At 47.1% G+C, this 14435-nt stretch overlaps 2 protein-coding genes across 2 annotated transcripts in view; one reads left to right on the top strand and one right to left on the bottom strand.

Moving 5' to 3' along the window:
- TMDD1 (transmembrane and death domain 1) overlaps positions 1 to 5576 on the top strand; it is an 83780-nt gene extending 78204 nt beyond the window's left edge. Inside the window, exon 5 of the mRNA XM_066598901.1 lies at positions 5353 to 5576. Within this exon, the coding sequence (XP_066454998.1) occupies positions 5353 to 5576 (224 nt within the window). The remainder of the gene's footprint in view (positions 1 to 5352) is intronic.
- The window catches only part of LOC136625751 (C4b-binding protein alpha chain-like), a 603882-nt gene that overhangs the window by 353720 nt on the left and 235727 nt on the right, over positions 1 to 14435 (bottom strand). The window lies entirely within an intron of this gene.

Here is a 14435-nt window from a genome sequence, read left to right as displayed (position 1 = left end):
TACCTTTGCTACAGGGATGTTACAGCGGTCTGTCTATACTATGGGTGCACTAAGTCTTCCCATCGTGGTGTTTTACCTATGTGGCACAAATAATATAGTGACTGACTAGGCCAGAATTGCTGGCCGAGGCCAAGTTGCTTGGCGTGGTGAAACTCTCCCATGGTTGGGCACTCCGATTTCTTCCTGTGTAATACCATCTTTGTGCACTTACAGCATAGGCTAGGCCAAAGAAATCAAAGACTGCCCCTTCTAGTGTTGAGCTATCTATGTTGCAACACATAGATTTCCCGTTGCTATGTAACTCTGGGCACCTTGGGTCACAAAGGTGGAGGCTTGGAACCGAGCCTGACCCTGGGCCTGCTAACGTGCTTCCCACACAGACTATTGCGGGTCCTGGTCATGGTGTCTTGGGCTTGTAATGCCACCTCCTCCTGCTTGGGGTCAGGGGATCAGCACTGAGCATCATGTATTTTCTCCCGTGTTACCACAGTTATCTGAGACACTGGTTTGGGCCAAAGAAGAGGAGTGTTACGGCATTGATGAGACCTTCACAGGTGTACTAGCATCGGAGTCTGCTCTATGCCCACGATTACTGAGGGTGTGTGCAGAGGCCCATGTACTCGGCATAGTGAAAGTCTGGCATGTTTGGGCACTATCATTTCTTCATGTTTATTACTGTCTCTGGGTACCTTCAGCTCGCCTACGCTGTGGGTGCACAAAGACTTCCCATAGCGGTGATTTACCTGTCCGGCACAAAGTCACTGACTGACTTGGGTAGGGTGCATAGTGCAGATGGCTTTCCCCTTGCGGTGTCGATAGAGCTCTCTGACACCTAGACAGAATGAATACTGTGTGGGCACATGGACTGCCCATTGCTATGTCAGTCGCAGCACCTTGGGTCTCACAAGGTATTTGCTGGGACCGAGCCTGGCCAAGGGCCCGCTCACATCCTTTCAGCACAGGCTACAGCGGGTCCTGGTCCTGGTTTATTGGCCTTGTAGGGCCACCTTCTCCTCCTGCTTGAGGTCAGGTGATCAGCAATGCGCATCATGTATTTTCTCTCGTGTTACCACAGTTATCTGAGAAACTTGTTTGGGCCAAAGGAGAGGAGCGTAACTGCATTAATGTTACAGGGGTCTGCCTATACTTCAGCTGCAGAAATGTTACAGGGGTCTGCCTATACTTCAGCTGCAGAAATGTTACCGGGGCTGCCTATACTTCAGCTGCAGAAATGTTACAGGGGTCTGCCTATACTGCTGCTACACAAATGTTACAGGGGTCTGCCTATACTGCTGCTACACAAATGTTACTGGGGTCTGCCTATACTGTTACTACAGAAATGTTACTGGGGTCTGTCTATACTGTTACTACTGAAATGTTACTGGGGTCTCCCTAGACTTCTGCAACATAACTGTTACTGGGGTCAGCTTAAACCTTTGCTACAGGAATATTACAGGGGTCTGTGCATACTATGGGTGCACTAAGTTTTCCCATCGCGGTGTTCTACCTATCTGGCCCCCCAAAAAACACTGACTGACTAGGGCATGGAGTGTGGGCCGAAACCAACATTTATTTTCTCTCACGTTACCACAGCTATCTGGGGCACTGCAATGGGATTTCTTTATATACTTTCTCTGAGTTCCTGGGACCCACCCATGCTGTGGGTGCACACAGACTTCCCATAGCAGAGTTGTACCTGCCTGGTACTTTAAAAAAACCCAGACTGACTAGGGCATGGAGTATGGGCCGAAGCCAACATGCATTTTTTCTAACGTTACCACAGCTATCCGGGGCACTGCATTGGGACAAACAAGGGGAGCGATACAGCGCTAATGAGACGCTCATAGCTATGCTAGCATCGGAGTCCGCTCTATGCCCGCGATTGCTGAGGGTTTGTGCAGAGGCCTATGTCCTGGGCGCAGTAAAAATCTGCCATGTTTGGGCACTCTGATTTCTTTATGTGTACTGTCTTTAAGTTCCTTGGGACCACCCATGCTGTGGGTGCACACAGACTTCCCATAGAGGTGTTTTACCTGTCTGTCCTCAAAAGACTGAAAGACTCGGGTAGGGTGCAGAGTGCAGATGGTTTACCCCTTGCATTGTCGATGAGGTATCCGACACCCAAACAGAGTAAGTAGTGTGTGGACACATAGATTCCCCATTGCTATGTCACTCGCAGCACCTTGGGCCACACAAGGTGTTTGCTGGGACCGAGCCTGTCCAAGGGCCCGCTCACATCCTTTCAGCACAGGCTACAGCGGGTCCTGGTCATGGTTTCAGGGCCTTGTGAGGCCACCTCCTCCTCCTGCTTGGGGTCAGCATTGCGCATCATGTATTTTCTCTCGTGTTACCACAGTTATCTGAGAAACTCGTTTGGGCCACAGGAGAGGAGCATAACTGCATTAATGAGACCTTCACAGGTGTACTAGCATCGAAGTCTGCTTCCTGCCTACGATTGCTGAAGCTGTTGGCCGAGGCCTATGTCCTGGGGGAACTGCAACGGTGCCAGGTTGGGCCTGTGGAATTTTTTCCTGGCTAATCCAGTCTTTGGAGCGGTGAAAGAAAACGTAAGTGATTTAATGAGACCTTCACAGGTGTACTAGCATCGAAGTCCGCTTCCTGCCTACGATTGCTGAAGCTGTTGGCCGAGGCCTATGTCCCGGGGGAACTGCAACGGCACCAGGTTGGGCCTGTGGAACTTTTTCCTGGCTAATCCAGTCTTTGGAGCGGTGAAAGAAAATGTAACAGATTTACTGAGACCTTCACAGGTATACTAGCATCGAAGACCGCTTCCTGCCTACGATTGCTGAAGCTGTTGGCCGAGGCCTATGTCCCGGGGGAACTGCAATGGTGCCAGGTTGGGCCTGTGGAACTTTTTCCTGGCTAATCCAGTCTTTGGAGCGGTGAAAGAAAACGTAAGTGATTTAATGAGACCTTCACAGGTGTACTAGCATTGAAGTCCGCTTCATGCCTACGATTGCTGAAGCTGTGGCCCGAGGCCTATGCAGTCTGTGCAGTGTAAGTCTGCCATGTTTGGACACTCTGATTTCTTTATTGTTCATGTCTTGGGTTGCGTTGGACCCACCTATGCTGTTGGTGCACACAGACTTCCCATCGCGGTGTTTGACCTGTCTGGCACAAAGACACTGACTGAGTTGGGTAGGGGGCAGAGTGCAGATAGCTTTCCCCTTGCAGTGTCGATTGAGCTATCTGACACCTAGACAGAATGAATACTGTGTGGGCACATGGATACCCCATAGCTATGTAACTCATGCCCACGTTTGCAGCTCCTGACAGAGGTTGGCACTTTATTGGAATGAAGATCGAACCTCAATTTCTCAACGATTCTCTACAGCATTGTGGGCTATCGCCCCGCCCCTTTTAAAGAGGGTCGCTACCTGGCCCTGCCAACCCTCTGCAGTGTGTGCCTCTGGTTCCTCCTCATGGCAGAGGCACTTATAAATAGACATAAGGGTGGTGTGGCTATGCAGCCAGCGTGTGGCATGAGGGCAGCTGAAGGCTGCGCAGGGAAACTTTTGTGTGCGCTGCGGACGCAGGGTCGTGCGGGGGGTTGGGCAGCATGTAACCCAGGAGAAGAGTCAGTGGTGTGTCCCGCAGGCAGTGCTTGTGCTTGGTTGGAGGTAGTGTGGTGCATAGCTAAGGTGTGCCTTGCTAATGAGGGTTTGTCTGAAGTAAAAATTGTTGGGGGGGGGGGCCTCACTCTTGCTACTATTGTGGCTGAATAGTGGGAGCTGAGAACCTGAGATGCAGCCCAGCATGTTGCCCCTCGCCTGCCCTATCCGTATCTGTGTCGTTTCCATCACTTTCGTACGTTTTGAAGATTTGCACAAATAAAAACCTTAGAGAGCATCAGCGATATACAAACATGCTCGAGTTGTCCATTGACTTCAATGTAGTTTGTTACTCAAAACAAACCCTCGAGCATCGCGGAAATTTCGACTCGAGCAACGAGCACCCGAGCATTTTGGTGCTCGCTCATCTCTAGTTATAGGATGTAAGATCTTTTATGTAGACTAGTGTCTGCTTGAGCAATTGCAACTGAAGACATCTGCATCGCTGACCTAATTTCTGCTTCGTAAGAGCTTTTATAAAACACTAGTAGAGAGCCACTCTCAGGACGGTGACTGCCATCTATATACATAAACCTGCAAATAATTGACTGGTATTAGGAGTAATCGTTATAATGTAAAAGCTTCCAATGTTTTAAGTACACAAAATACTCAATGAAACCAGCGTGGAGGTCCCTTTGCATATCACCACTCTGGCTTACTTTTGTAGACACTGGAAGCATTTTTCAGAAGCCTCTGCCAGATTTTCTTTTCCTTTTAGTGCATCTAATTAAAATATTTTCCGGTAAAGATCATTCCAATGAAGTTTGTTGCACAGGGCGGGCAATGGGAAATTAACCCAACATCACACTTTGTCTAAAGCTAAATATTTGTTAGCTATAGCAGCCAATCACAGTGCAGCTTTCATTTTGCCTCAACAGTATAGCAAGTGAAAGCTACGCTGTGATTGGCTGCTATGAGCAACAAAGACAGATTTTCTTTTAAACCACTTTCATAAGAATGTGGTGCTGACCTACTTTTTCATGGCCCACCCTGTAGATGCTATGGTGATGATGAGTGAGTGTGAGGCATAGTGTGTAGTTACATACAGGGGGTGGACAAAAATATAGAAATACCATACCAAATGCTTTCTACGCAGTTGTGAGGGAATCATAGCAGAGCTAATGGAATTTGAATGCGGTCAAATAGTTGGAGCCCGTATGGTGGGCGCCTCTGTAAGAAAGGTAGCAGAAGCTTTTGCTGTATCACGAGGTACAGTATGCAAGATTATGACTGGATACAGTAAGACTGGAAAAACCGCATGCAACGAACTCCAGCATGGATATATAAATGTGTGCTAAGTGACAGAGACCGACGATCATTGTGTAGGTTTGTGATGAAAAAGAAGCAGACTACAGGTTTGGTGTTTCCATATATTTGTCTACCCCCTGTAGTGCATTCACAAGGGGGCAGAGGTCTTTTTGATAACAAACCACACCACATCAGGTCTAGATGGTGCGTGTGTAAAATTATATATATAATGTGTGTATGTGTGTATATATATATATATATATATTAGGTACATTTAGCTGTGATTAAAGAAAGGTCACTTTAGTAAAGACTATTATTTTATTAACATTACTATACCATTAAAATTGGTGGAATAATTAAATATGTTCACTTGTGATGAATGATTATTGTTTTCTAAAAAAAATAAAAAAAACAGACATATTTATATTACTGTAATTCGAATATTTTCAAATTCTCTTATCTATTTTTTCAGTAAACAACCTAAGGGATGAAGATTGGGACATAATAGTTGAAAGACAGCAGCTTCCCCCATATGACCGTCATCTGAATGAATGGTGTTGGTCCATGGTTTATGGAATGATCTTTGGCGTCTTTGCTGCACCTCTCATTGCTGGTCTGATATTTATGATTATTTTTACCATGCATTTATTTGACAATAAGAATTATAACATACCTATTAAAATTGAGGAATTTTAACAGCAGTTGCTCCATTAAATAAATGTGATTATTCTATAGAATAAAAGCCATTTATCGCCCTATTCTTGCCTGGGAACAAAATGTCAGCCTATACCACACTCTCTTCATTTTTGTTTGACTTCTATAGTCAAAGGCTATTTCAAGACCAAATTCAAATTCTGAAATGGTTGTAAATCATCTCACAGATGTATAGTAAATCCATCCATCACCTTTCCTCTGACTCTTCTGCTCTCCTCCTTATTCTGCAGCATCCGCTGTGCTTTGTTGTTGTTAACATTAGTACTTCCTATTCACAGTAGTCCTATACTTCTCTACCGCATCTCCCACAATCCCCTGGGTTACATATCTGCCTGTTCACTCTGTATCCTCCTTCCACATACACAGCTCATGAATACTAAGTCCCACCCACTAAACAAATAATGTTCATCAGGCTCTTCCCATTATTTCCCAAAGCTGAGGTAAAGACTGTATCACAGTCACCAGCTGTAGCTGCAAATGTAATCTACTTTCATACAAGAGAACAATCCTAGTGTGCAACAGATCATCATACTGTGAAATGCTATATATTCATTGAATATATATATATATATATATATATATATATATATATATAGTGTGTATATATATTTCCTTAAAAAACTACTGTTCTTGGACCAAATAAATATATATACAGAATATCAATAAGGTAAGTTTCAGACAGGATTTGAACTCCCATCCCCTGTATTGAAAGCAGCCTTCTTAGTCACTGCATTACATACATAGTAACATAACATAGTATGTTAGGCTTGTGAGGGATTAGCGTTAGGATAAGGTAGCAACCGGGGCGACCACGGCCAGAGACAGTGACACCAGGAAATAACGTTCTTTAGTCCAGGCTTTGCCTGGGTTTATTGCAGCAAAAATAAAGAAAACAGACCTTAAAGGGGTTGTCCCGCGCCGAAACGGTTTTTTTTTTTTTTTTAAACCCCCCCCCCCGTTCGGCGCGAGACAACCCCGATGCAGGGGTTAAAAAAACAACCCGCACAGCGCTTACCTGAATCCCGGCGGTCCGGCGTCTTCATACTCACCTGCTGAAGATGGCCGCCGGGATCCTCTGTCTCCATGGACCGCAGGGCTTCTGTGCGGTCCATTGCCGATTCCAGCCTCCTGATTGGCTGGAATCGGCACGTGACGGGGCGGAGCTACACGGAGCTACACGGAGCCCCATTCAGAAAAGAAGAAGACCCGGACTGCGCAAGCGCGGCTAATTTGGCCATCGGAGGGCGAAAATTAGTCGGCACCATGGAGACGAGGACGCCAGCAACGGAGCAGGTAAGTATAAAACTTTTTATAACTTCTGTATGGGTCATAATTAATGCACAATGTACATTACAAAGTGCATTATTATGGCCATGCAGAAGTGTATAGACCCACTTGCTGCCTCGGGACAACCCCTTTAACTCCAGGCCAACAGAAAGTAACACCTGCTCGTCTGAGCACTCACTATACATAGATCGGTCCTGACTACTCACTTGAAAATACTGCTTGCTGCGCACAGCCAGTCTGGTCCTCAGACCCGCAGAGGTCTCACCACCTCTCCTAGGTGTGGAGGTTAGGGGCGTCCCCCTGTTAACCTCTGACCTTCTCAGCCACACACTGGGCAAGCCGGGCTCCTAGCTCCACTGAGCCGTCTCTCTGGCTCTCTCAGCCAACATCTCCACAAGACCTGCAGGCCCAGGTTTTTATGAGGCCTGTTACCAGCCTCACCTGGTATGTGGGAGTGGCCATCCCACCCTTCGCTTTGACCACTCCAGGAAAAGCCGGGCCCGGACTATGCAGCTTGGAGCCACTGCATTACACTACAATGTGTCAGTAACCTAGTGTTACTGACACCCAAATACTGGCTTCCTCCACCGAGCCCAGGCTGCTCGGTGACACGTATCCGCCCTCCAGCACTTTGTCAGTCACTGTCTCACAGGCTGAATGAAGACAATGTCCATCTAGTTCAGCATTGTTCAGCCACCCTGTATTATCCAGACACATATGCACACTATAGAGACTAAAACCAGCGTTCCAGGTGCTATGGAGGAGAAAATGCATAGTAAGGTTGTTTCTCACCTGGGTTAGTTGTGTTAGCGGCATGACTCGCCAATGTGCCCAACACCTTGGTTCCAGATGGTCGGATGCCTCCGTGGGTAAGAGAATGGAAAGGCAGGGAGGTCCAGACACGCTGAAAACAGGCGGGACAAGAACAATGTAAATCAGTAATTAGCGACTTTCCGATGCCGAAATGTGTTATCCATATAATAAGGTAGCCAGATGAAGGCATCCTTCCAATACTGAAGCGTGTTGCCTATATAATAAAACCGCTATTCACTGATTTACACTGTTCCTGTCCCACCTGACCTTCCTGCCTATCCCTTCTACATATGCACACTGTCAGCTTTAAATTACCTATACAGTGCAATACACAAATTTAAATTTACCTGAGGTATTACTGTACATACACACAATCCAAAAATATAACTATTTTTTTTGCTCATTTACCCAGTAGTGTTCTACATTTTGTCTATGAATAAAACATGAGCTCCTATCTATGAACAGATAATATTCTACTGCCCAACACAACAGCCTTCAGAGCAGTAACAGCTAGGGGGAGAAGGCTGCGTTGCTGGACTGTGTTAGTGAGCATGCAGTATCCTCTTCTGAGGTTATACTGATGCCTAATCATAACTCTGGGTGATCCTCTGCTCTTGAGTGCCCGCCCAGCTCATAAATATTCATGTGTCTGAGACAGAATGGTCAGGACAGGAAGCTAGGAACCTCTGACCATGTCATTACATAAGAGGAAATCTTAAAATCAGGACAGCAGGGGTCATGTAACGCACCATGATTGAAGCACAAAAACTCATTTCAGGTAAACAAAAGGCATAGTGGAACACTTTACTGTGGCTGACTGTGATAAAAGATTAAAAGTCTGAAAAGTCCTAGAATAGCCCTTTAATACTTACACTGAACTGTCCAAAGACTTTGGAAAGAAGCAAGCCACATGACCCATAACTAAAAAAACATATATTCTTGGCTTTGCTCATAAAGAGACTGATGTTTTATCAAGTCTTTACAGGGTGTTACCACATGTTCGATCACCTGTCTCATAAAGTCACAGACCAAAGTGACAAGGTGGTGTAGTGTGCAGAAGTTGATGTGTGGAAGCTTCTGGATGTTTCTGAATGGTCCATATAGTCTTGTGCTTCTGTGTATTGTCAATGTGTTTCATGTGAGTGAATATGACGTGTATTGCATAACTGCAGCACTGATTGCGTTACAGTCTGGGTTTTGTCTGGAAAAGTATTTATTTGTCTGTCGTGACCTTGTTTTATATATGTGGTTGCAAGGTGCATGAGTGAGAGATTTTGAGAGAGAGTTAGAGAGGAGCTGGTTTACACACAGACACCTTCAGTCTGTGTGTAGTGAATATGGAAGAGGCTGAGCAGATAGCGAACGTGTGGTTTGGACCCCTTATTCTTCCCCTCCTGGAAGATTAAGCGAGAGCAAGAATCCACAACACGCGTGTGTTTCCACTATGCAGCTCTGGGTGCGTTTTTCAATTCCATGAATATGTACTGTTAGAGAGTTGGTGAGTTTTTGTGATACGGTGTCCGATAACAGATAGCTTGGTCCGTGTAATCCACTCTGTCCTCCCGTGTTTCCTCCCTGTCACACAACGTGTTCTCCTGCACTGAGTACCCTGATAGTGGATGTCAATTGTGGACTGTGTTGGACTGAATTACAAGTTATATTCCAGGAAACGGCTTTATCGACACTTCCCAGTTCTGCCTTTAAACTCTAACCCTGCGTGTAGACTTTTATTTTGACAACAAGAAGTTGCCACGGAGTATGGAGCAGTGGCATCATCCATGACAAAACCACCCAGGTACCCAGGTAGACTTTAATAGCCTGCTCTTGGCCCCTTGGACGTGTCCCGAGTTACACTTTGGTGGGAGATGGTAGTGCCACCATGATAAGGCCTAAACTCATCCCAACCATCTCCTAGGTTGGGGCCCACTCCTTGGACACTGCAGTGGGATTCTTTAATTGAATAATTTCGTCCAGAGGTGATTTGACAGTGAAATTGCATTCATACTCCAGTCATTCTCTATCCCTACATCATGGTGCTTACCTGCAAGATTGTATTTAGCTGCAGAATGTAGGACTACTGCATAGCAATAGGTGAGATTTGTTGCAAAATCCATGGCGAACTCCACATTATTTTCTACAATTTAATACATGCTAGAAGGATAGCAACTTTCTCTTTGGGGGGCTCTAGTTCACCCCCTTCTACCTTCTTAGAAGAACATTTTCTCCATATTTCTTTGTTTTAGCTGTAGTGGATGTTATTTGAACACTTATTTTCCAAGTCATTGCAGTACTGAAATAAGGATTGAGATATACAGTAAATATCAGATTATTACAATATCAGTAATAGCAGTTTATTAACCTATTAAGGACCAAGCACAGTAAATTTATGGCACTTGGTCCTGGGCTTTTAATCCCAGCCAATAATAAACATACAGTGCAGGATTAAAGTCAGTGACAGCCGAGGACCCAAAGGTGAAGACGGAAGTGTTTTTTAACCCCTTCTACCTTCTCTCTTGCAGGCTACATAGTGCTCAATGAGCACTATTTGGTGAGTAGAGAAAGTGGAATTGTCACTTCTGTGCCGTCTGGGCGGTAGGCAGACCAATGTGACGGAGACTACGGGTTATCAAGTTGGATGTCACGGGTGGCCCTGTGATCTCTCTACAATGGCGGCTCAGTCGCACGCAATAGAACAGGAATAATAACTTTAGCGACTAAGTTAACAGTTGTTAGAGATGTGACATATCCAGCAGCACTCACTTACTCCCACTGTATAGTGGAGGGAGTTACAAATCATGGATCAATGCAAAGCAAATGCAAGGGTTGTGGACAATCAGCCCCAAAGATCACTCCAATATATAGTATAGAATATGGCAGCATAAATGGTGCAAACAGCTTCCTAAAAAAAGAGCCTTTATTGTTCCATAAACAGATGTACAGGCAACGTTTCGACCTTTTTAGGTCTTTCTCAAGCTGCTATCTGTAGAAACAGAGCAGTAGCTCCATACTCCGAATGCTACTGCTCTGTTTCTAAATTAACAGTTGTGTCATGGTGACGCTAGTACCTTTTGGGGGGGTGAACTTCAGTAGATGGTAATGAAATAATTGAGACAAGTCCACTTTAGCTCATTTGTAAACCGAAGATACACAGTTTTACTCAGCAATTTGTTAAGCACGAAGAAATTATACAGTCCACTGCTGCAGGGTTCAATTCAGCATCAAAATAACATTCCTTCTAGGACATCAATATCACAAGCAAATTTATCATCAACGCTCTCTCTTACTTTTTTTTTTTTAAAGGTGACTTAAGTCCCATCAGTCTAAGTTATCAGAGGGTTGTTTCAAAAGGATTGCTATTCAGACATTTGTAGTTATTAGAGATGAGCGAGCACACTCGTCCGAGCTTGATGCTCCTTTGAGCAGTAGGGTACTCGAGATGCTCGTTACTCGAGACGAACACCACGCAGTTCTTGAGTCAATTGCATTTCCTTCCCCGCATGTTTAACGCCATTTTCTAGCCAATAGACATGTGGGGAAGGCATTACCACTTCCTGCTGTGACGTGCCAGCCCTCTCCCCCCCCCCCACAGTAGTGAGTGGCTGGGCCGATCAGGTGACCGCCCAGTACTTAAACTGGTCCCACCCTCGGCTCACCTCAGACGCATGCTGGCAGAGGTTAGGGAAAGTGCTGCTGCTGATATAGGGAAAGTGTTAGAGTAGGATCCTTTTGTCAAGAACCCCAATGGTCCTTCTTAGGGCTACTCTTCATAGTGTGCATTGCTGTTGTGGCTGGCTGGGAGCAGTAGTGCACAATTTTTTTTTTTTAAGCATCTTGGTCTGTGCAGGCCATTTCAACTATAGAGTTCTCAGTCTACAGTGCATAATGCAGAGTTTAGGGACAGTGCTGTTTCTATAGGGAAAGTTATACAGTCCTGATCCTCCGTACAAGAACCCCAACGGTCTTTCTTAGGGCTACATCTGACCGTATGCTTTACAGTTGTGGCTGGCTGGGAGCAGTAGTGCACCAACTTTTGTATTACGCATCTAGGCCTGTTCCCCGCATTTCTGTAATAGCATTCTCAGCCTGCAGTGCCATACTACAAGCTCTCACCGTGAAACTGCACTCTCACATTTCCTAGCCTACTGCAAACCAGTTCAGTTATAACGTTCTATGTTTGCTGTGCATAACACAGAGTTTAGGGACACAGCGACTTCTATAGGGAAAGTTATACAGTCCTGATCCACTGTGCAAGAACCCCAACGGTCCTTCTTAGGGCTACATCTGACTGTGTGCTTTACAGTTGTGGCTGGCTGGGAGCAGTAGTGCACCAACTTTAGTATTATGTATCTAGGCCTGTTCCCAGCCTTTCAGTGATAGCGTTCTCAGCCTGCAGTGCCGTACAACCAGCTCTCACCGTGAAACAGCACTCTCACATTTCCTAGCTACAAGTCTCTGTGTGCGGTGTATTAAGCCAAAGTTGTCAGTGCTGTACAGTGGGGTAATTTATTTGGGCCCTGCTCTATTCTTAATCTGCCATGATAAGGAGTAGGGGTAAGGGTCAAGGATGCGGACGCGGGCATCCAAGTGAGGGTGTGGGCACAGGCCGAGTTTCTGGGCGTGGTGAATTACAGCCGGCTGCTGCGGGATTAGGAGAGGGGCAAGTTTCTGGGCTCCCCAGCTTCATATCACAATTTACGGGTCCGCGTGGTAGACCTTTATTACAAACAGAGCAGTGCGAACAGGTCCTGTTGTGGATGGCAGAAAACGCGTCCAGAAATGTATCGACCACCCAGTCTTCTACGCAGTCCACTACTCCCGGCCTAGGGACAGCAACTCTGAATCCTCTGGCTGCTCCTCCTTCCTCCCAGCCTCCTCACTTCATGAAAATGACATATTCTGAGCAGGCAGACTCCCAGGAACTGTTCTCGGGTCCCTGCCATGAGTGAGAAAAAACGGTTCCTCTCTCACCTGAGGAGCTGTCGTGACTGATGCCCAACTTTTGGAAAGTTCCCGGAGTCCGGGTGATGAGGCTGGGGACTTCCGGCAACTGTCTCAAGAGCTTTTGGTGGATGAGGATGATGAGACACAGTTGTCTGTCAGTGAGGTAGTAGTAAGGGCAGTAAGTCTGAGGGAGGAGCGCACAGAGGATTCGGAGGAAGAGCAGTTGGCAGACGAACAGTGATGTGCAACCTGTGTCACACCAAGATCAGCCAGGGAGCCACCACTACCAGCCTCACCACCACCAGCATGGGCAGGCATATGATGGCCAAGCACCCCACAAGGTGGGACGAAGGCCATTCACTGCCTCCGGGTCACACCACTGCCTCTTCCCCTGTGCCACAACCTGGCACACAGATCCAATCCCCCTCCCAGGACACAGGCACGAGCGCCTCCCGGCCTGCCCCCACACCCTCACCTCCACCGTCACTCCACTCCATCCAGCAATGTCTCTCAGTGCAGCGTTCAACTGTCGCTAACACAAGCGTTGGAGCGAAAGCGCAAATACGCCGCCAACCACCCGCATGCACAGGCTTTAAATGTGCACATTGCCAAATTAATCAGCCTGGAGATGCTGCCATACAGGAAATGGAGGCTTTCAAAAACATGATGGCGGTGGCGGTCCCGCGCTACTCAGTCCCCAGTCGCCACTATTTTTCCTGGTGTGCCGTCCCAACTCGGTTACTGGGAAGGTCCACTTAACCACTGACAGGTGGACAAGTAGTGGCCGGCAGGGCCACTATATCTTCCTGGCACATTGGGTGAACTTGGTGGAGACTGGGACCAAGTCAGAGCCTGGGACCACTCATGTCCTACCCACACCCAGAATAGCGGGTCCTACCTCGGTGCTGGTATCTGCGATGTTTTATGCCACCTCCTCCAAACCCTTCCCCTCCTCCTCCTCTGCCACCTCTACCTCTCAATTAAGAAGTGTGAGCACGTCGCCAGCAGTCAGTAGCACGGCGGTGGGCAAGCATCAGCAAGCCGTGCTGAAACTAATCAGCTTAGCTGACAAAAGGCACACGGCCCCTGAGCTGCTGCAGGGTCTGACAGAGCAGACCGACCTCTGGCTTTCGCTGCTGAGCCTCCAACCGGACATGGTCGTGTATGACAACGGCCGTAACCTGGTGGCGGCTCTGCAGTTCGGCAGCCTCACACAAGTGCCATGCCTGGCCCACGTCTTCAATCTGGTGGTTCTGCGGTTTCTAAAAAACTACCCCCACTTGTCTGACCTGCTCGGCAAGCTGCGCCGTGTCTGCGCACATTTCCGCAAGTCCACCACGGATGCTGCCACCCTGAGGACCCTGCAATGTTGGTTTCAGATGCCAGAGCACCGACTGCTGCGCGACATGCCCACATGCTGGAATTCTACACTCTCTTGTTGGCCAGGCTGTACGAGCAGTGTAGGGCAATAGTGGAATACCAGCTGCAACATGGGTGGAGGAGTGCTAGTCAGCCTCCGCAATTCTTTACTGAGGAGTGGGCATGGATGCCAGATATCTGCCAGGAGTCTACCCAGATGGTGAGTGGCGATGCAGCAATCATTAGCGTTACCATCCCACTGCTTTGCCTGCTACGCAGTTTGCTGCTAAGCATAAAGGCAGACACTTTGCGGTTGGAACAGGAGATGGGGGATGAGAGTATGTCACTTGATAGTCAGACCACCCTCATGTCTATATCTCAGCGCGTTTTGGAGGAGGAGGAGGGGGAAGAGACAGCTGGTCACACTGCAGAGGGTACCCA

Source organism: Eleutherodactylus coqui, chromosome 4, assembly GCF_035609145.1.
Source record: "Eleutherodactylus coqui strain aEleCoq1 chromosome 4, aEleCoq1.hap1, whole genome shotgun sequence".
NCBI classification, from domain to species: domain Eukaryota; kingdom Metazoa; phylum Chordata; class Amphibia; order Anura; family Eleutherodactylidae; genus Eleutherodactylus; species Eleutherodactylus coqui.
The sequence above is the reverse complement of the archived record's forward strand: the minus strand, read 5'-3'. Positions and strand labels throughout refer to the sequence as shown.